Genomic DNA, 22,697 nt, shown 5'->3' on the forward strand with positions numbered 1-22,697 from the left:
TGCCTATTTGCTGGTAGAGACTTTACATTGCTTGGAATACCATTTTGTAATGGTGCATGCGATCTATTTAGTTTCATGACAACATACGGGTTCTTTCAAGATGGCTGCGCACACGAACCGGGCTGCGTCGCAGCTTCTGTCAGTTGCTACTAGGAAAATCATTGGTAACTATGACCTGTGCTTTCTGACAGTGTTATTGTTGATGACGATCAGAATCCAGAGCATGACCAAGTGAAAGACAATCGTGTTTCACGTGCCTCATTTCAGTTTGTAGATTGTTGGAATGTACATAGTTTTCGCGCATGTTTCTTTGACAGACAGGTCGTTTTTTGGTAACCTAGATATATTATGCCAGTATGAAACGGGTGGCAAGACTTCAACCGGTCGCAGCGTAATGCGCTAATTGGCTCCGACCCTGCTTCTTCGATCCTTAGGGTTAGTTGTGTCGGGGTTAGGGTAGGTTACCCCAACTCAGTCATTATCCTCTTGCTCACCTTTGTACCATGTTTACTATCGTAAGGGTTACGTACTCCTTTCCAATCAAATATCCCTTCACCATCATTAGGGTTAGTTGTTAGTTAGGCCTGTTAGGGTATGGGTTATCTGGCGTCATCAACAAATGAATCTAATGGAATTTGAGTAAACAATCGGGGATGATTACCTTCTCAATGAGCACTAACTTGTATCCAAACAACTATAGACATATAGGCCTATCATAGTTGCCATTTGATACGAGTAGTGTACACTGATAACTGCTATATAACCATTTGAAATCAAATGAGCAACGTTTCATCAATTAGATACAAATTGTTGTGGGTTGCTTCTTTGTTGACCATCAAAACATGCTTTCACCATCTTAGCTGACTTGTCAGATTAGTGTAAATATTTGTTTCAGGAACACCTTGTGTCGTCAGTGCAGTCCCTGTCAGGCGTATGGCACAGAGAGCAGCTATCAGTAATAAACCAGGACGTACAGTTGGGAAACGGCTGGGATGGAAGAGACAAGATGGGGCTTTCGTACATGCAGGAGAACAGCTAGTCAAACAGAAGGCTATGAGGTTTTACCCAGGAGAAAATGTATGTCAGCATGATAATACATGAAATCAAATGAAAAACTTTATACATCGATCGTTTCAAATGAAATTCATGATAGTCATAGAATCAACTACTAAGTAACCATGGTAATATCACAAAACTGAAAATAAATGTTTATCTCCTAAATGTAGAAAGGAAGTGACAGTGAGTTGTATTCCAAGGAATGCAGCATTAAAAAAGAATAATTATCACCAAGAATATTATGTCATATGCTTTTTTTTCAGGTTGAATTTAAACGAGGTAACAGCCTCTATGCAATGACAGATGGAAATGTGATGGTTACAGCAGAGCAGTTATCTCCCTTCCCAGACAGTCCAATGTATGCCCCTGTACAAGAAGGGGCTGTGATATACAAAAAGTTCTTCCATGTTGTTCCAACACCACTACGTGGGAAGTTCAGACTTGTGTCAGAGACATAGACAACAATTTATTCAAGATGTGTGTTGAGTGACAGTGTTTAGCGAATATGAACATACAGAGAGAATTATGTTTCAGTTTTATATGGTAATAAAGAAACATATAAGAAGAAACAGCAACAGTGTCTTGTAATCAGTCCTTTTAAAACCAGGACGGTCCCTTCGTACTGTGCATACAATGGCTTGGCCATGCATTCCAAGGGGAGATTACTTGGATCGTACTTTTGAAGTGAAGCCAACTAGTGTGTAGAATTTTATGGTTGGGGGGGGGGGGGAATAATCAGCCACAAAAATTACATTATTGCACAGTGTTTTTCAGTAGGGCTGTCAGTCCCTCTAGTGGCAAAAGCCTTTACTTGTCAAACGGAAGGCCTGGGTTTGATTCCCCACAGTAAGAACCCTAACCAGCCCTTTATTAGTGGCAGTTTTGGTTTTTGCTTTGCTTGTTCAACAATTTTCCAGTTAAATGACAGCAGTCTATAAGAAATTGAGTCTGGACCAGGCAGACAGTCCTGTGATTGACATCATGAACATCAATCTCTGAAATTGGTATACAATGACATGCACCAACCAAGTCCACAAGCCAGACAAGCATTGGTTGCTGAAGGCCCCTTTTTAACCCAGAATCTTCACAGGACATTAGCTGGAGTTAGTACTCACAGCCATACATACTCAGATGCTTTTTATTATTTGAGCAAAATGTACATCTAAAACCTTACATCACTTCAAACATAATTAATTGAATCAATACTGATATTAATTGGTTAAATTTATTTTCAAGTGTACAAAAAGGAAGTACAGGTAAACATGGTAAATAGTTGACTCAAAATATTATGTAAAGTAATATGTTTTGTTTATGATTTTTTTATCAATCAAACTATATCATTTTTTTATTTTGTTTGTTTGCACATTTCTTTTCATTGCATCACATTAACAAAACTTACTTACTTCAAGAAAACAATTGCTGTCAATGACAAGCTGCAAGATATTTTTGTGTGGATATATAGTGGATAAACAGCTTCACCTAATATGCATGTGATGCAAACAATATTATTTTTCTTCCATCGCTGTGATCCATCGTTGCAAATTTACAATGTACAAAAAGCACAAAGATGCACAAGTGTTCATGAGATAAGATTCAACTGTTACACTGATACTGAGCTGATGCTGAGTGGCTGTAGTCTGTGTATTCTGATGGTGTTGGTGGACAGACTGATGTACACGGCCATCTCTGTATTCACCTCCTGTCCAGGGAGGAGTTAGTTCTGGAAACAAGACATTGTACTATAGAACATATACCAAGATACATACAATTCTCAAAACAAAAAATACATGTACTGTGATGTCATCTTGATGGCTCAGGTCAAACATAAAATATTTTATTCCAAAACGTAAATTCTCAATATGTTTGTTATTTAATGCCACATTCGGCAATATTGCAGCTATATAACAGCAGTCTGTCAATAAACAAGTCTGGACCAGACAATCCTGTGATTGACATCATAAGCATCAATCCACACAACTGGGATACTATGACATGCATTAACCAAGTCAGTGTGCCTGACCACCCGATCCCGTTGGTCACCTTTTACGACAAGCATAGTCGCCTTTTACCGAAAGCATGGGTTGCTTCTTAATATGTATGTTACCTGATAATTACATACCTGTACATATTCAACCTATGTTCAAGATTCAGATGTTTGTGGAGAGGTTACAGGCCTGGCATATTTCCTTCATGTCCTAGATTTTACAATAGCATGGCCATCAATACTGAAGATCTTCAAATTTGTATGGATACCACCATCATAACCCGAAAAAACTATTTGGGTGCCGTTGTTCAAAACAACGTCAGCGCTACGACTGTCGTAAGTCTATGTTAAGGTATGGGAGTTACGATCTCCTTAGCGCTAAGATCGCTCTGTACAAAGGCACCCTGGTCACAAGGACGTGAATGATAGAAACATTACCAAAGGGCTCAGTAAAGGAGAACAATACTCAACCACAAGAATGACAATGCAAGGGGTATCCATGCAGTAGCACAACAACATTTGATTTTCATACAAGCATGACATACGATATGATTACTGGTTGAATAGACCTGTGAAGATTCCGGGGTAGAATAGGTCTTCAGCAACCCACCATGCTTGCCGTAAAAGGTGACTATGCTTGTCGTAAAAGGCGACTAACGGGATGGGATGGTCAGGCTCGCTGACTTGGTTGATGCATGTCATCGATCCCAATTGCGTGGATCGATGCTTATGATATTAATCACTGGATTGTCTGGTCCAGACTCGATTATTTACAGACCGCCGTCATATAGCTGTAATATTGCTGAGTGCAGCGTTAAACAACAAACCAACCAACCAACTGGTTGAATACCAACACCTAGGTCATATTCAGCCCACATAGAATATACTATTTGCTCAAAACTGTTTATTGTTTGTTCAAATCCTAGACTGGCTTCCTTGTGACACTATCCCTATGTTGGTTCATTAAATAGTTTGATAAGCTAAAATCTATGCTTGTGATACAGGGCAACTTAATGCACTGGTGATCATGCTTGGTGACTTGGTGGATTGCGTGTCATCATACCAAAGTGACGTAGAGCGTTACTCATAAAATCACTCTACCTGTGAAGATCAGGATTTGAAAAGGTCTTCAAAACCCATGCTTGCATGAAAAGTCGACTATGCATGTTGTAAGTGGCGACTAATTGGATTGAGTGGTCAGACTCGCTGACTTGGTTGATGCATGTCATCGATGATCGTATCCCAATTACATAGATCGATGCTCATGATGTCAATCACTGGGTTCTCTGGTCCAGGCTCGATTTATTTTCATAAAGCTGGAATATTGCTGAGTGGCGTTAACAACAAACAAACAAACATAACATCAATCACTGGTTTGTCTGGTCCAGATTCGATTCTGGACAGGCCACCATCTTACTAGTGCAGGGTTAAACCAACACCACTTTCTACGCTTTGGGCTCTCCTGTTTCCTTGCAAAAGCTGACAGGGGAACACTATCACAAACAGCATTGATGGCAACTCTATAGTGAACAACCACTCCTTCCCAAAGAAGACCCACCTGCATGTCTTTAGAAGTCCCCGATGAGTTCTTGGGCCCTTTTGCTGAATGTGACAATGGGTGGAGGAGCTCCACGGGCGTAGGATGACCTCCTGATGACAACAGGGTCCATGATGGTGTCAAAGTTACGGCCCTTGTGAGGTCCGCGCTCAAAGTGAAGGAACTCCCCATAGGGGTATCCTGGGACTGCCCCTCTGGCTCTGGCTGACCTGATGACTCTTGGACGGGGCTGATCCGTCCCCTGCAGGCCGATGGTTCCGACAGCTTGGTCCATTTGGGATAGAACCTACAACAAAATTACATAGTTCAACAATTAAGTCATTCAATAAGATCTCGGGTAGAATAGATCTTCAGCAACACATGCTTGCCTAACAGGCGACTGTGCTTGTGGTAAGAGGCGACTAACGGGTTTGGGTGGTCAGGTTCGCTGACATGGTTGATGCATGTCATCGTATCTCAATTGCGTGAATCGATGCTCATGATAACAATCAATGGATAGTCTGGTCCAGACTCGATTATTTACTGACCGCCGTCATATAGCTGGAATATTGAGTGCGGCGTCAAACAACAAACAAACACACACAATCATGGTGTCGGGACGCGAAAATCAGAACTAGGTAAAAACCCATCCAGCGAATACAAATTGGTAAACACGTGGATTCAGCACCATAAAAGATAAAGCTAATCAAAATATGAACCATTTTTAAAAAAGAAGAAGTATAAACTATACACTAATGCAACCCGGACACTATTATGAATACTACTAGAAAGAACATGAATTGGGTGTTCCTTAACTTCTTTTGAGTAGTATATGTTAATTTTAGATTGAATCTCGTTATCATTAGTATTCAGTTACACCCGAATTTCACTCAACCCTGTGAACCCCTGAAAGATTTTTGTTTGCAATCGATGTAATAATTCTCTCTCTGACTATTATATAAGTTGGGTTGTTCCGTTTGAATTAAAATGTTGTATTAGTAGTTCATAACTAACAGAAAATAAGTTAGATGTATTGAAACAATATTTCATTCTAAAACAACCCGCAAGCATAGGTTAATACCATAAAATTATATTAAATGCGGACTAACTCGATGATAACCTAAGATTATTTTCGACCTATCCCAGTATGCATGCATGCTACCATATGTAAGATATTTACGCCCACTTCAGCTGCAAGTCGATCACGGCGTCGGGCTTCTCTCTGCTGCTTTGATATCCGAGCTATCCTCTCGCCGAGTGTCTCGATCTGTGTAGGGAGGCAGGTGTAACATAATTATTATGCACATAGAAACAATTATCCTCTTGGATTCAACGCATCCCATTGTTAATACAATATCCTATCACGAAGTTCAATATATGGATAGCATTTGAGGAGCTGTCAGATAAAAAAACCTTAATTCCTTAAGTTTTCAGATAGATACTCTCGCACACAACCTAGCTGTATTTGTGAAAATGTTGACATCCTCAAAGAGATGCTTTCAGAAATGAAAACACACAAATTATAGAAACATTGTCAAACTACCTACATGCTGTCGAGAAGTATCGGGGCAACTCAACAATTTAGGCAGATATTTAACTGGCCCATTGACTTGCATTTCGAATTCGTCTGATTTTTCTTATACGACCTGTCATTACAATAGTGGTGTTGTTCATTTGCACGTTTAAGATATAATAAGAGCTGTTATTTACTGATTTTAACTGTAAAACCCTGAAAGGTTTATCTTGGGGGTAGAAATCATGGGGACCTGTTTACCTCTAAAGATGTTGTTTCCACTCTTTGACATTAATTTTAGAGTTGAAAACAAGATGAATGAACAATTGTACACAAAACAATATTCAAAGGGACAAACAATCCATATTCACAAGCTTGTATGCGTGAAAATATATCAGTATTTAGGGCAGGCGTTGTTATTTCAAACCATAAGCCCGTGAACCTACCAGGATTTCACCCCTGCGTGTGGAGGGTAGAGGGGTGATTGAAGCAAGTCTCTTGTATCTCTCGTCCAGGGTCTCCCATGCTGATCCCTGGCGGTAAAGCTTTGCCCCAGAGGCTGTCAACTTTGTCTCTGTCATTGCTGATATGCCGCTGGTTGTCTGGAAAAACGAGTTTGAATCTCCCGCACTTCTCAACTCGTGATCCCTGGGCGTCTCCACGAATGTCGCGTGACGTCACAGAATGGACCTCAAAACGAGGCACTCGTCTTGAAACGAGGCGCCATAATTTTAGCTCATGGCATCTTGATTGTCAATGAAAAAAAATCATTAACTTCAAAAGTTATATTAGAAGTCTTGAAGCGACTGGTATATTATAATGTCGTCCACGTTCAATGTCTAAATTGTGAGAACTTAGCTGAAAACGAGTCAGTGTGGTCCTGAATTTATTTACAGTAATACTACTCAAATAGTTCTCACATACAATAGATGTTTTAAACTGTGCATAAAAAGCCATTGTGGGCGCTTTCAGATGAATCACTATGCCAAACCTGAAAAAAGTTGTCTTTTAACCGTTGTCGTAACATATTTTAAAATACGGTTTTATTACCACATGTTTGAAAGTACCTGACATCGCGCAATCCTAATAAAAAATTAATAGTTTGTTTCGTTACCCAATTTACGTGGCCTTGTTCATCGTACAACCGCAACATATTATAACATTTTGGGGTAAACGAGATTCCTGCATATTGAAAAGAGACAGCCAATATTTGACACATTTCAAAACAGCAAGCGACTGAAAAGAATATCGACCACACTCGCCCCATTATTTGAAGTTGATAACTTTACATTTAAAAGACGATTACGGGCATACAATTGAAATTTTTCTAATGGTTCTATGTCACTGAAACGCCAAATTACAGCCCCGTATAAAAGTATTAGTGTTATCTTTGCATCAAATAATTTTGAATAAAAGTGAGGCGAGTATGGTTTCAAGGAACGTATACTATTTAACAGGACCATGGACACCTTTCCTGCCTGAATTGCAATATTATTTAAAGCTTTCGACCACAGTAATCTGTAGCTAAAATACAAGGCAAGATAACTGTATCCAGTAACTACTTCAACCGCATGTCCATCATAATAATATTTTTCAAAACGTGATAAACCTTCCCCATTTTTAAAATAAACTATTTTTGTTTAAAGTAGATTCACTGACATTTCCCATTTACAACAGTAATCGTGCACGATATTCAGCTTCATTTGTAAGTTGTCGTCAACTGCCAAACACAATAGGGTCATCCGCAGATAGAAGTAGAAAAATATGAATAAATTCCAGAAGTAACCAAAAAAACTACAATTTTGTTCCATTTCTGTAACCAATTCGTTTATTTAAAAAAAAGGACTAAGCATACACCCTTGCCTCACACCCATGAAGCAATCAAATATACCAGACACTCTGTTGTTTGAACGAACACAAGCTTTTACTTTACTGTAGATGGATTGTAACATTTTACCCATTTTAGCACTCAAACCATGTTCGTACAATAGCTTCCATAGAAGATGGCGCTGAACGGAGTCGAATGCTAAAGAAAAATCAATAAATGCTGCATAAAATTTACCTCCTTTGCGTGAAAGATAACGCTGAATGAATTTAAAACAAAACAGTTATCAATAGTTGAATAATCTTTTCGGAACCGGACTGACATTCAGATATTTTGTCAAGTGTTGCAGCCCAATACACTAGTCTTCTGTTTAAAATTGATGTAAAAACTTTACTGAGGATACTCAGGAGGCTTATAGCTCTATAGTTATCAGGATAATGCAATGTGATAATTATCACATTAGCCCAACATTCAGGAAAAAACACCGTTTTGATAAATGCTGTTAAATATGATTTGTAAATAAGGTGACGAATATTTTAGATATTTACTAAGATTATCGTCAAGACCAGCCGATTTAATATTTTTCAGGGCACTGATGCTTTAAAAAAGTTCGGATCTGGTGATTGGGGAATCAGTAGATATATCAATATGATTATATCTAATAACAATAAAAAGGAAAAGATATAATTATGGAGGCTTCATTTGTCACCCCTTGAGAGACATGACTAATCTCTCAGGAAATTAGCGTTGTTCTGGACGTTTTGGGTGATTTTATTACGTTTCAAACGGTCAGTTTCACACGAGCAAAACAAAAAAAGGAACGAGAGATGCTGCTTTGAACCGTAGACGAGTTATATCACGGCGTGTCACCTTAATGTGGGAGGAAAGCCCGAAGTGATTCCGGTCTCAGACGTTTACCACGGGTATGGTGCTGACAAACCCAGAAACATAATCGGGGCGAACCGGGATTCGAACCCACGATCAATATTTTCTGGCGCGCTCAAGGGTTGTAGTAATAGGAAACGCATCTTTAATAATATAATTACACATCAAACCGTCTATATATAATTATGTCTGTCTGTTTGTAATGTATTGATGTAATAAAGGTTGTCTTGGGCAATTGCACATCTCGCCTTGTTATTCTTCGATTCTTTGCGTTGAAGGATGCAGTCAAGTGTTGCACGGGTGTTGTTGTTTATGCGTCTCCATTTCATTGGATGTCATTCTAGGCAGCGTGAGTATATGCACAAAGTAAACTGATTATTTCATTTTCCTACGCTGGAATAGGGTAGTGAGTGAGTGAGTTGGGTTTAACGCCGCTTTTAACATTATTCCAGTTATATCACAGCCTGTCAGCTTAATGTGGGAGGAAAGCCCGAAGTGATGCAGGTCTCAGACGTTTACCACTTCGGTGAAACCCACGAGCACAGGTATGGTGCTGACAAACCTAGAAACATAATCGGGGCGAATCGGGATTCGAAACCACAATCATAGGTTTCTGGCGTGCTTAAGGGACGCAACTCTGCACAGCGAATCGCGGCGCCTTAGACGACTGGGCCCCCTTGGATAACCAGTTTTTATATTTGTTGTTGTTGGATGCGATCATCTCATACACTGATGGAGTCACTGAGTGAGCTAGGCTTAATGCCGCGAGCTTCGTTGATGCAGGTCTCAGACGTTTACCACTAAGTCTTCGGTCAAATCCACGAGCGCGGGTATGGTGATGACAAACCTGGAATCATAATGGGGCGAACAAGGATTCGAACCCACAATCATAGGTTTCTGGCGTGCCAGAGGGACGCAATTCGCTTTGCAGAGAAACCATCTTCCCGAGGCAAGGGGGTTAACTGACTTTTAAAGTCCAGTTTCCACTTTTACACTCAGTTAACTCCTTTGCATCGGGAAGATGGCCAGAAACCTAGGATTGTGTGTTCGAGTCCCGGTTCGCCCCGGTTATGTTTCTAAGTGCCTTAAGCGAATAAAAAAAAACAAATTTTAATTGGCTGTGGCCTAAAGGGAAGCCTATCCTGACTGTCCAGAGTCAGGCTAGCGAACCACCCGAGTACAAAGCAGAATTCAAGTTATGCCAGATTTGTTTTCTTTATTCTTTTCAGGTTCACGGATTTTTGGCTAAAAAAATTCAGGTCGGTGGATCGAAAAATATATACTTACCTCCAAAAGAAACGCGAAACAAAGAAACATTTTGAAAAGTATGTAAGTGAAATGAAATGTTTACAATGTGTACCACTTAAGGACAAAATTAACAATCAGTCAAGTGTTTGTTAGTTTTGCATCAGTATTAGTATTTGTATCAGTAAAGTGTTACTTCAGCGGGTCTTAATTCTTATCACGATATACTGCACGTGATTTCCAAACTTTACACGCTAATCCTTAATACACGTGACAAATGGTACGTCTCAGAGTCATGGATCTATGACATCACATGTGATGCGTTCATGAGCGTCGGTTCACGCAACACATCAGTATGCTCGTTTGTACATGCATCGAACCAATCTAATATCTCTTTAATATGAGTAATTATTCATATATTAACCAACATAAATGGTATTCGCGTTTCTTTTGGCAGTGATTATATATATGAAAATTCCAATTTAATTTATACTCGCGATTTGTCATAATTCGTTGTTTTCTACATTTTTTACGATAACTTTGAACAGGTTTTAATTGATAGCAGGTGATATTTATATTGATTGCGAGAATATATGAGCTTTAACTGAGTTTTGCCTTACCTGGCTGTAGTGTGACATTGTACCCTAACAACAACGGACTCGCCAACTTGTGTCATGCAGCCACTGGTCCTTATTGATAATAAATGTACAACTTTCCAAAGTTTAGTAATTTCCCGATGCCCTTTGCTGGGTCGAAACTACCATTGTCGCAGAAAAGCAATTGCCTACACCTTAAAAAAAAAAGCACAATTTGTTTGTTTTTTAAATAAGTAAACCTCAATTTACCATCCATGCAGTAAATTATTAATTCAAACTGTACAAGGTCGAGCATGATATTTATTGTCTTAATATTATTCGTTATAATGATTGGTCGGTTCGAGTTAAAATATGAAAAAAAAAAATAACAATCACATACTACGAATGAACATGTAAAAACACAGAAAAGTAATATTATCGATTCGTTTTAATGTTCAAATTTCATTTGTTATCACAGTTGTTTCTTGAATGGAAATCGAATATGTGTTAGTAAAACACGTGTATATATAACTTAGAAATAAATTACCAATATGTGTTACAAATAAAATCTTACAAAAACAATATAGGAAATGGCGTTTAAGAGCACCTAAGTTTAAAAAGAATTCTGGTGGTTGTTGGTGGTGTGTGTTATTTTCCGTAAAAAAAACTAAGATGTACTGATAAGTTGTGATATATGTCATGAGCTTTCTGCTATCCTGGGCGGAAGCCCATTTTATGTAACAGGTACTTATCTGTATCAACAATAAAAGAATAAAAAAAAGATAATTTCAAACCCAAATATTCTACATAGTATAACTTTCACAAGCATACACTATGTTTCACGAAGAGAAATTATCTTTATATTAATCATAGTTTGCTTCTGCCATACAGTGTAATGTTAAAATAGTTATTTTCTGTTTTATTCAAATATAAAAAATATGTTTAATGTATGAAAAGAAAATTTATCAATGAAAAAAATATCAGAAATGGCATGTAAATTAGTATCTATTACTATGTGAAGCGCTCGCATAAGGAAGGCATTTAATCTACATGTGACATAATTTCAGTCAGGAATAGGTCAGTTAACAGAGCGGTCGACTTGAGGTCTATAATATATGTAAACATAAATAGATACATGTGTTAATGACGTAAATGCAGGTATGAATTAATTTCAACTGACAGTCACTATGTCAAAACTTCACTTGTACAACGATTTATGAAACGGATAATAGTGGTCACAGTCCATGGCCCACCTATCAATCAAACGGAGCTTTCAATGATAGCCTCGTTTTCGGAGCACGCCAGGTAAACGGGAAATGGGCCTGTAGTCGCTACTACACCACGTAGTGACATCGCTGTGGCCAGTCTAGAGGCGTTTTGTGCATTGACAGGCCGTGAATGTTTGTGTCAGCGTTCATTTTCAAGATAGTTTCCGATTTGGATAAACAAGCTTCAGGATGGGTTGATTTTAATTCAAGGATCGTCCCCTAGCTTCGACTGAAAGTTGGCAGACGACAGAAGTTCACCTGTGGACCGGCGTGCACTTCGGAGTACGAAATGTGAAATGTTTGTCAGAGCTGAGTTTACTGTTACTCAATATGTAAAAACGACTTACTATGGGCTTGTGTTTTAGTTTGGATCAGGAAGAACTGAAAGCTCGTGCGAGGAGCGAAGCAATTGACAGGACTCTTCAGCTTTGGGCGAAAGAAGAGGAGAATGTCATTAAGATTCTTTTACTTGGTAAGTTTTAGCTCTGTAGATAGTCGCATAGTTTGACACAAATTAGTCGGTAAGAATGTTAACTGTTCTTTTAAGTTAGATATTAACCCTTATGTTTCATGACGCTGAAAACACGCGGATATAGCTGTTTAATAACTAGTTGATAACCAGTTATCCAAATATGAAGAAATACTTTGTATAACAGCGTACATAAAATTCACATCATTTACGTTTTAAATTCAGTTCACGGTATCAAAGGTATTACTGTATGAATATGTTTGATTATATAATTGTAAGTAAGCTTATCAAGTATATGATATGAGATGCTGGGGTGCTTGAGGTGTAAAGATCGGATTACACGTTAATTGACAGAGTACGTGTTAGGTACATATCTGAGTAGGGCATAGCCCCGGAGCAATAATCCTGTTGACTTTGTGACATACCGTTATTTTGACAGTGCATTAACTTATTAACAGGGCTAAACGTAATCACCCACATATAGTGGTAAAAGTCAATCAGCTATGTACACACCTTTTGACAAGAAGACAATCAATAGGTGCTAGATACAATCAACAGGTTATTGACAACTTGAGAAAACATGTCCTGATGAAATTAGCACACCTTGTATTGTATATATTTCAATGGAGACATCAGTCTGGGTCTTTTGTTTAAAACCAGCTGTTGTGGTGGTATTATACACATAGAACAGCACCCTAGCTCGAAGCATGTTGTCTGTATTCTGGGCTTGCTTGTAAAACAAATGTTGATTTTCGGGATTTGTATTTGGGACTTTACTTTATTTTGATATTGAGTGTCACAGATTGACTGATTCAATATTGGTAATTGAAAGTGTTTGTTACCATGATGTTCTTTGGATCCAAATTGTGAAAAATGTGTATGGGATTGAAATATCTTGATTTCATATTTGAGCTACATTCACAGTCATTTAATGCAGTTTGGTTATTTTTATCTTTTTATGCTATTTGGAAATGAGGAACATCTCAAGGAATAAAAACAATCCTGTTTGAAATGGCGGATGAAAAAAACAATGTATGAATGTGGAAAGGTGTTAAGGATTAATGTTTTTGTTGTGAGCTTACACAAAAATGTTTGTGAACCTGTTATAGATCAAACACTCTGCACTCAGAGTTATTTCTGGAGGCAATCTGGAGGGGAGAGCCTGCACTCAAACACATGTCATTGGTCAGGCATTTAAGCTGTTTTGAACATGTCTGTTATTATATTTATATGTCACAAACAAAGTGAGTTTGTTGGTCTGTTTTCAAATTATTTGAATAATTACTTCATTCATGGATGTCATTGAGAACAATACAGTTCAGGAAATAGTTAGAATGTTTGTATGAAATGTTTCGCTATGTATAACCAGCAGTATTTTTCTGAACAAATGACATTATTTTCATGCTGTGAGAATAGTGGCTTGAATGATGTTATGTCAATAGGCAAGTAGAACCAATATCAGTAATGGAGATATATTCTTAGCATTATGATGTGAGAAAGAGAATAACAATGTATTGAATACAGTTGCCATCTGTTTGAATACGAAGAAATATATACATGCATGTGCTAGCTATATGTGTATTTACTTCCTGTATCAGCTTCTGTCTTTCTGTCTGATGGTTTCGTTTGAGGAAACGTTTGTACCCTTTAATACACACCTAAAATAATATGACTTCCTGATTAATTTTAGAATTATATTTTACTTTTAATAGATCACTGATCAACCTTTTTGAATTTTGTTAATTTTCACCTTCCTCCATGTTAAGATGTGGACATAGAAAATTGGTATGATAAACCAATGTTATCACACGAAAGACAAACTAATGTCATCACTAGAAAATGTGAATACCTGTGTTTGCTTTTAGTTCAGTCATAATCAGTTTGCTTGATATGATTTGTTTAGACATGAAAGTCATATCTTGTGATAAAGATGTTAGCATTTCTCCTTAAACTTTGTGTTGGTTATCATGGCTAGCATGTAACCCTCATTTATGAGGGGTAATATGAAATGTGCACCCTTTGTGCACATTCTTCTTGTAAGATGATTAATGTAGAGACAGTTGCAAGTTACAACAAGGTTAGAATTTCTCTTGCTTACATCAATATGTGGTGTTGAAAGGAGTCTTTTGGTTAATGAATATCATATACATGTATTTCTAAAAAAATGAATTATAATGTTTATGTAAAATTATGTTTGTTTTACAAGGGCTTGTATTTGGGTAAAAATTATGTTTAACTTTATGCCATAGGTAAAGGTATTAATAAAATCATGTTTCCATATTGTATGATATCATTAAATATACAATGCAATTTTTTTGTGCCAGGTTTTGTCATCGGTGTATGTGTGGAAAAAAGGAAATCCTTTGTTCTATGCTATGTTTGGAATGTGGAAATGCTTGAATGGAAAAAAAGTTATCTCCTTGATAATGTTAAGTTGTGGTATGATAGCAAGTTGTCATGCAGGCGGATGAATAATAGATGCTGTATTTGAGCAGGTTAGGGCATGTACAGCTGTTGATAGGATGAACTTGTGGATCTTTGTCATTTTAGAATACATTTTGTGTAACAGGAATAGGTGTTGGCAGAGGGATCTCCAAAGATGATTTTGCTAAGGTATGCATTGGGTAAAGACTGATTTTCTTAATCTAATGTAGTATTTAAGAGTTTAATGTGACTAAACAAAAACTGAAAAACTTCAGCTTGCACTTTGTAAAGGCAGTAGGATTCTCATTTCTTACACTACGTTAAGTACCAATAAAGTAAAAGGAAAAAGAGAAAGCTTACAGTTCTCTGTCAGATGTAGTACCTTCTTGAAACCAGACAAATCTTGTTATCCTTTAGGTGAACCTTGTTATCCTAGACAAACCTTCAACACAGTTCTCCTACAGACATAGCTTGTTATCCTTCATATATACCTTGTTATTCCACAGACATACCTTGTTATCCTACAATACCTTGTTATCCTACAGACATAACCTTGTTATCCTAAAGACATACCTTGTTATCCTAAAGACATACCTTGTTATCCTTCAGACGTACCTTGTTATCCTTCAGACGTACCTTGTTTTCCGACAGACATACCTTGTTAGCCTTTAGTTGCATCGTGATTACCTCTCAGATATACCTTGTTAGCCCTTAATAGTACCTTGTTAGCCCTTAATAGTACCTTGTTAACCCTTCAGATAAACCTCGGTAAGCCTACAGATGAACTTTGTCAGCCCTTTACATGGACGTAGTAACTCTTGAGATATACCTAGTCAGCCCTTCAGACCATGAGATGTACCTTGGTAATAGTGTATGTTACTCCCCATATCAACATGCTGCCCCATGTTAAGGAGGTGCTGACCTCTAACACCCTGTCTTTATGACAGGACACTGGATGACCCTGGATGATGACTAGGAAGTAGGTGGGGCCCTCCCATTCAGGGATGCCCCCGTATGAGTGGCACAGGGATATCCCAGGGAGGGGGTCCTTACAGTGAAGGAAACATTTACACAGAGAAGGGTCATCATGTTATTGTGTGATACTCATAAACAGTACTTACATATGTAGATTTCATGCCTGCTGAATAGTTGAAGTATGTGTAAAGGTCACTTTGGAATAATAGGATTGGTTGAGAAGCGGTGGTGAATTATCAGAATATCATTTGGAGAATTACAAAGTATTAAGTCTTTGAAAGGCATATAGAAGTGATACACCCTTAATTACAAAGTAGATACTTAGGACAGGAAATGGAGTGTTGGGGGGATTTCACAGGGACTAAAAATCAGGATAGCAAATGATAGATTTAGAGAACTTATATTTTACTATATTTTGACTTTCATTTTAATCCTTCTGAAACAAATTAGCATGATACGAGAGAATGAAGTTATATGTGTATGGTTTGGTAAATCATTTGTACCATGTTGTGTTGATATGTCAGAGTTTAAAAGATTCGGTTGAAATCTTGAATACTTTTCAAATTCATTCAGTGCATGTTTACCCACACAACAGTATGCTTTCAAATTGCTTTGATCCTGGTCAGACCCAGGTGCGTTTCACTACCAAAGGGTGTGCCCCAGTTTGAATGAGAGTAAGGAAGATTGTTCATTCACGTTGAAAATAAAGCATCTGTGGAACGTGTACTGGTAATAACTAGTTGAATCAAGGTCCTCCATTCATCCCCTATGTCAAGAACATGGTCACTGAACCAGAAAGTTTTCTTTGACAGAAATCAGATAAATGGGGACAAGCTTATCTCTGTAACTCTGAAGTCATCTTCAGTTATAGATGTATGAGTAGAACAAACTACCCCTTCAGGATAAGAGGTATATGTATACATTTGTCATCAGTAGCCATGTTGTTAACCCCTCCACTGCTGGATTTAGGGTGCAGTGATTCTCATATAACCATGTGCCAATAGCATGGCCTGTTTCATTGACACGAGTCATCACTGACTCTAAACTATAATGATCATAATGATGGTAGGGACTGATTGAACTTATCTTATCTAATAATGATAGGTGGATTGAACAAGGTTAACCTGACACAGGTACATTGGTTGGTGATGTATGTTTTTGTTTGTTTGTTTGTTGTTTGACGCCGCACTCAGCAATATTCCAGCTATATGACGGCGGTCTGTAAATAATCGAGTCTGGACCAGACAATCCAGTGATTGACAGCATGAGCATCGATCCACGCAATTGGGATCGATGACATGTATGAACAAAGTCAGCGAGCCTGACCACCCGATCCTGTTAGTCACCTTTTACGACAAGCATAGTCGCCTTTTACGGCAAGTATGGGTTACTGAAGACCTATTATACCCCGAAATCTTCACGGGTCGGTGATGTATGTACCCCATTGAGACAATGTAACAATAAGGGTACAACACTGGGCTGTCTATGTATCCCTAGGGCTCAGTGAGTGAGTGAGTGAGTGATTTGGGTTTAACGCCGCTTTTAACAGTATTCCAGTTATATCACGGCGTGTCAGCTTAATGTGGGAGGAGAGCCCGAAGTGATGCAGGTCTCAGACGTACCACTTCGGTGAAACCCACGAGCACAGGTATGGTGCTGACAAACCTAGAAACGTAATCGGGGCGAACTGGGATTCAAACCGACAATCATAGGTTTCTGGCGTGCCCAAGGGATGCAACTCTGTACCTCTGTAGCCCACAGTGAGAGGGTTAAACTCATCAGGGTGTCTGCTGACCCAGGTAGCATGGTGGTCATGTATGTACCTCTGTAGCCCACTGTGAGAGGGTTAACTCATCATGGTGTCTGCTGACCCAGGTAGCATGGTGGGTCATGTATGTACCCCTGTAGCCCACTGTGAGAGGGTTAACTCGTCATTGTGTCTGCTGACCCAGGTAGCATGGTGGGTCATGTGTGTACCTCAGTAGACCACAGTGAGAGGGTTAAACTCATCAGGGTGTCTGCTGACCCAGGTAGCATGGTGGGTCATGTATGTACCCCTGTAGCCCACAGTGAGAGGGTTAACTCATCAGGGTTTCTGCTGACCCAGGTAGCATGGTGGGTCATGTATGTACCCCTGTAGCCCACAGGGAGAGGGTTAACTCATCAGGGTGTCTGCTGACCCAGGTAGAGTGGTGGTCCTGTATGTACCCCTGTAGCCCACAGTGAGAGGGTTAACACATCAGGGTGGCTATTGAACACAGGTAATAACTGGTACAATAGTGGGTCATGTAGCCCATTGTTAAAGGGTTAACTGTAAGGGTGGCTGCTGACACAGGTAGCAACCCAGATACAATAGTGGGTTGTGTATGTGCAGCGTGCAGGTAGATGAGTCACACATTCTTGTGTCTGTAATCTTACAACACAGACAAAACATGTCAACGGGTGTCACAGAGATATATACATATGTGGACCAGCCTGATACAAACCTGGCAGCTACCATCCCACGGGTTGGACATGGTCTCCTGAAATGAAAATAGAAACAGTCCACTACTCCATAGTTATATGTATTAACATGACTGGGTGCACATTGTGTGCATCTGTGTCCCTGTACAGTAAACTACGGTTATAACAAACTCAATGGGACTACTTATTTTAGTTCGTTATAACCGTAGTTTGTCATAAACATATATACAGCATAACTACAGCAAATAGTCAGGACAAAAAAGTAAGTTCGTTATATCCATCAGTTCGTTCTAAGCGTGTTCGTTTTAACCGTTGTCTACTGTACTTTGGTCCTGAATCTTTACAGCTGTTCTCGAAGAAGACACCGTTACTGCTGTCACAGCTAAAGATACGCTTTGTCACATTACAATTCCTAATTTGTTAGTGTGGTCGCTGTACAATAGACCACACAATACATGAACCTTTGACACTTTGTTGTAATGGAAAGAAGCCATACTTCATCATCATGACAAGAAGCTCAGTCAAGACATAAATGTCATAGACTGGAGTGGTTAGCAGTGGTTGAAAGCCCTTATTGTACCATCAGACCAATAGTATTTCACAAATACTTGTCATACTGTAAAACCTTTTATACATATCAATAGGTCAGTTTACAGTATGGCATGCATATTAAAGTAAATACTGCAACACTTAGTTCAAATGTTACAGCTTAAATATACATGTATATGTAAGAGGGGAGTATTATCCAACCCTATTTTTTATCCCAGGGATGAAATTCTCTATTGTCAGGATAATTCTCCCAAGTGAATTTGAACCCATACCAGTGTAACACTAAGGTAGGTTACTATACTCTAGAGTGAAATCTGGAATACTGTTAAAAGCGGCGTTAAACCCAACTCACTCACTAGAGTGAAAACTTCCCCCGGGATAATATTTAGGTGGGATATAATCCTTGCTTACATATACAGTCTATGAATGTAGCCACAAGTGCGAAGCCCGGGTGTAGTAAAATGCATTCTAATGGAGTAAGTTCAGCTAACAATGAACAATCTATTGACGCTTAATTCTACTGAAAAGGGTGATGGAAGCCAGGTTCAGGCTTGTAGAAATGTCATTGGCTGAGACTGCCCACATAAACATGTGCATATCCAGCATATCCAGGTACAGTAAACTATGGTTATAATGAACACGCTTATAATGAACTGATGGATATAACAAATTTATTTTTTGGTCCCGGTCATTTGCTGTATATATGCTTATAACAAACTACGGTTATAACAAACTATAATTGACCGTCCTTTGAGTTCATTTTAACATAGTTTACACTATGTTTAACTTCCACATAGTTCAACAAAGTATCATAGTCACTGTCTCATGTTAAGTTAAAGACTCTTGAAAAAGCAGGATTCTTTGCTGCTTGATGTTAACAGTTGAGGCTGTTTCATCCTATTGGACCTGAATCTGTGGCCCTGCCTGCACTGGTCAGTGTTTGGTATGACAACATGGTGGCAATATTGAAACTGTCACTGTGATTAGGGGTCGGGGACAAAGGTCATGTGTTTGTTGTTTGAGTGGTAGCAGCTGGTGTGTTTTAGGTGTGTATGAAGTCCTGTGGAGTGAGTGTACACACTTTCCCTGTTTAAAGTGGCTTTTTGTCCTTTCAGGGCTGAGGAAAATTATTTGCCTCCAGTTTGTTTTCACTCCTTATGTAGTAATAACTCATCACAATATTGGAACAAGCAGATCTGACAGTAGAACACTGAGTGAAAATAAACTAATGTTTAGTTTAAGATATGAAGTTTGCTTTTGTAATATTGTTATCCTAAAACATGTTATATTATTTAAAGTTTGCTTAGAGCTCCAGCTGTCTTGTGTTGCATGTTCACAGGTTAAAAATATATTACCAAATATCAATGCCTTTAGAACATTAAATATGACTTGCTTTTTTAAACTCCCCTAACTCTTAATTGGTAGCAAAATTTATTGTAGGACCTGAAAGGTAAGGCATTGTGTTAAGATTGACATTTGTCTACGAAGCAGGAGGTGAAAGGTGCCCTGATGGTCTTAAAGCACACACTTTAGCCACATAAACAATCTTTATCATGGGTTTGGATCCAATATTCCCCCTGATTATTATCACTGGTTTGTTGCCCTAAAGGTGGACACAAAAATTAAATATGTTTGGCATCAGTCACTTTGAACATGATGGGTTTCCTCACTCAGTAAACTGTTTGTTTATTTTTTGTATAATGCCGCACTCAGCAATATATTCTAACTATATGACAGCTGTCTGTAGATAATTGAGTCTGGACCAGACAATCTAGTGATTGACATCATGAGCATCGATCCACGCAATTGGGATGCGATGACTGGAATACTGTTCAACCCAACTCACTCATTAGTCACCTCTTATGACAAGCCTATTAGTTTCTGGGGAGTATCCCCCAGGTTTCATAGAAAGTAATCATGACAGTTCACATCCAGGTCCCTTATAGGGCCAAACTGTATGAACCTCTGAGCTTGATCAACTGGCCGATCATTGAAAGGTGATTAAAGATGCGTCAAACAGACACTAATAGGTAAATTCATAGATTGCTGGAGACAGTCACTAGACAGCCTAGACACGGATCTAGTCGATACTACGATAGTTTGGATGTGCATTTCTTCATTTGATCATTAGGATGGGGCATAGCGAGGAAATTCGTGAACAATCATGCAGTCTCAGTGTATACTAAAACATGGTCTCATGAAAAACATATGAACGTCAAATTATGTCGTTCATACACTTATGAACGTCATTTTCGCAGTCATGTGACCGACCGCTCGTCCAATGGAAAAGCTGTATATCGTGTAAATGTCAAATTAAAAAAATTATATGTATTTTACCATGATTAATTCCTGATGAGAAACATATTGCAGTTGTTAAGTTGCCGATGCAAGCTACCCACTGTTGTAATGAAAGGAAGGACAACAGGATTCTCTTCATTCTGAATGAGACAGAAAGTTTATGTCAGTCTTTGAGGAAAGGTTACTTTGTAGCAGCAAGCCTCGTCACATGGATAGGTGCAAGGATGAGCACACTTGAACTTGGGACGGAAGCTGGTTTGTTGACCTTGCTGGGTGTTTGCTGTGGGGGTTGGGGGGGATTCCGGGGATTTTTGAGCAGATTTCCTTGATGTTTCGAACAATGCTCGCGGACATGATAGCGTGAAATATTTGCTTTTAGCAGGAATTCGGATTGAAGCAAAATTCTGCTTTTTTGTAATAAATATTTGAACTGGTTCATCAGAAAAGAAGTCACTGAAGTAAAATTGTGATGATAGGCAATCACTTGCTTGATAAGTGATAACGGTGTTAGAACCTACACAGAAATGTCGCTCCTAGTTGTAATACTGAAGTTGTTGATCCATAAATCTAATCTTTACTTTCTACTCTAACTTCTATATGCCTCTCAAAGAAGATACTAAACAACTGTTGAAGATCAGATTTGGGCTGGGATTTATTTTCTATATGGTCAATGTCTCTTGTATTCTGAGCATGTTAAGAGGTAAGGTAAGATAAGATGGGGTTTAATGTTGCATTCATTGTGTGTGAGTTTGTGACATTTGTGTGTGAGTGTGTGTGCGCGCGCGCGTGTGCGTGCGTGCGTGCGTGCGTGTGTGTGTGTGTGAGAGTGAGTGAGTGAGTTTGTGACGTAGTGAGTTTGTGACGTTTGTGAGTGAGTGAGTGAGTGAGTTTGTGACATTTGTGTGTGTGTGAGTGAGTGAGTTTGTGACGTTTGTGAGTGAGTGAGTGTGTATGTGCGTGCATAGTGTGTGTATGCACTATAGTGCCAGCCCATCAAGATGTGGTCTGCATGTCAAGAAGACATTGTTTATCATCACAATAAGTAGTAATCCATGTGAGTATACAAGTTCCTAGTTCACATGAATTCTCTCTACGTGTAAGATATTTGAAAGTGCTAGGTTGTTGACAGGGTATTGATACTGCTCCTGACTAGGGAAAAGAGCTACCTGCTGCTGTGACCTGGTCCGGCCTATAGGAAGCACTGTCTATACCCACATGGAAATCTGGGCATACAATCACCTGCTTATCTACACAAGGCACAGGTAGAGCTGATCGCAATGCTCACCTGTACATCAGGTTGCCAATAACACAAGTTTACAGAGAGATTGAAGACATCCAGAAAATGCTTTGTCCTTTTATTTGTTAAGGGAAAGATGTCAAGTTTCTTTTGTCTGTTGAGTGTAGTATAGATTTCTGAACAACTAGATGTGTAAGTAGGAATATGAAAAAGGCGGAATGCCTGATATTTTCAAAGGAAAGTAATCAGAATTGTTTAGTTGGAATGTTTTTCACTTTTCAAAATCCGGACATTAGACACCCAGCTGAGGAAGTGCATCTGAATATTTCCTGTTTCAGCAACAGGTTTGGATGCAAGTTGACAGGGGTCTGAACCATGCTAACCATGAACCATG

The 22,697-nt window shown here is 38.8% G+C and overlaps 3 protein-coding genes across 3 annotated transcripts in view; 2 read left to right on the forward strand and 1 right to left on the reverse strand.

Annotated features, from left to right (window-relative positions):
• Nucleotides 1-71: 71 nt before the first annotated feature.
• On the forward strand, nt 72-1,631 carry LOC124137353 (50S ribosomal protein L27-like). The gene is made up of 3 exons (XM_046503624.2): nt 72-164; nt 896-1,077; nt 1,320-1,631. Exons 1-3 carry the CDS (start codon nt 101-103, stop codon nt 1,512-1,514), a joined length of 441 nt encoding a protein of 146 aa, XP_046359580.2. The 5' UTR covers nt 72-100; the 3' UTR covers nt 1,515-1,631.
• Nucleotides 1,632-2,235: 604 nt separating this feature from the next.
• LOC124137317 lies at nt 2,236-6,757 on the reverse strand. Its single transcript, XM_046503569.2, has 4 exons — nt 6,537-6,757; nt 5,764-5,844; nt 4,599-4,884; nt 2,236-2,776 (listed from the first exon to the last, which is right to left on the reverse strand). The coding sequence occupies exons 1-3, from the start codon at nt 6,669-6,671 to the stop codon at nt 4,609-4,611; spliced, it is 492 nt and encodes a 163-aa protein (XP_046359525.1). The 5' UTR covers nt 6,672-6,757; the 3' UTR covers nt 2,236-2,776; nt 4,599-4,608.
• Nucleotides 6,758-11,926: 5,169 nt separating this feature from the next.
• LOC124137362 (guanine nucleotide-binding protein G(o) subunit alpha-like) overlaps nt 11,927-22,697 on the forward strand; it is a 51,028-nt gene continuing 40,257 nt past the window's right edge. Inside the window, exon 1 of the mRNA XM_048400918.1 lies at nt 11,927-12,360. Within this exon, the coding sequence (XP_048256875.1) occupies nt 12,237-12,360 (124 nt within the window). The 5' untranslated portion in view covers nt 11,927-12,236. The remainder of the gene's footprint in view (nt 12,361-22,697) is intronic.

This window comes from Haliotis rufescens, unplaced genomic scaffold (genome assembly GCF_023055435.1).
Source record: "Haliotis rufescens isolate VD_foot unplaced genomic scaffold, xgHalRufe1.0.p SCAF_20, whole genome shotgun sequence".
Classification (NCBI taxonomy): domain Eukaryota; kingdom Metazoa; phylum Mollusca; class Gastropoda; order Lepetellida; family Haliotidae; genus Haliotis; species Haliotis rufescens.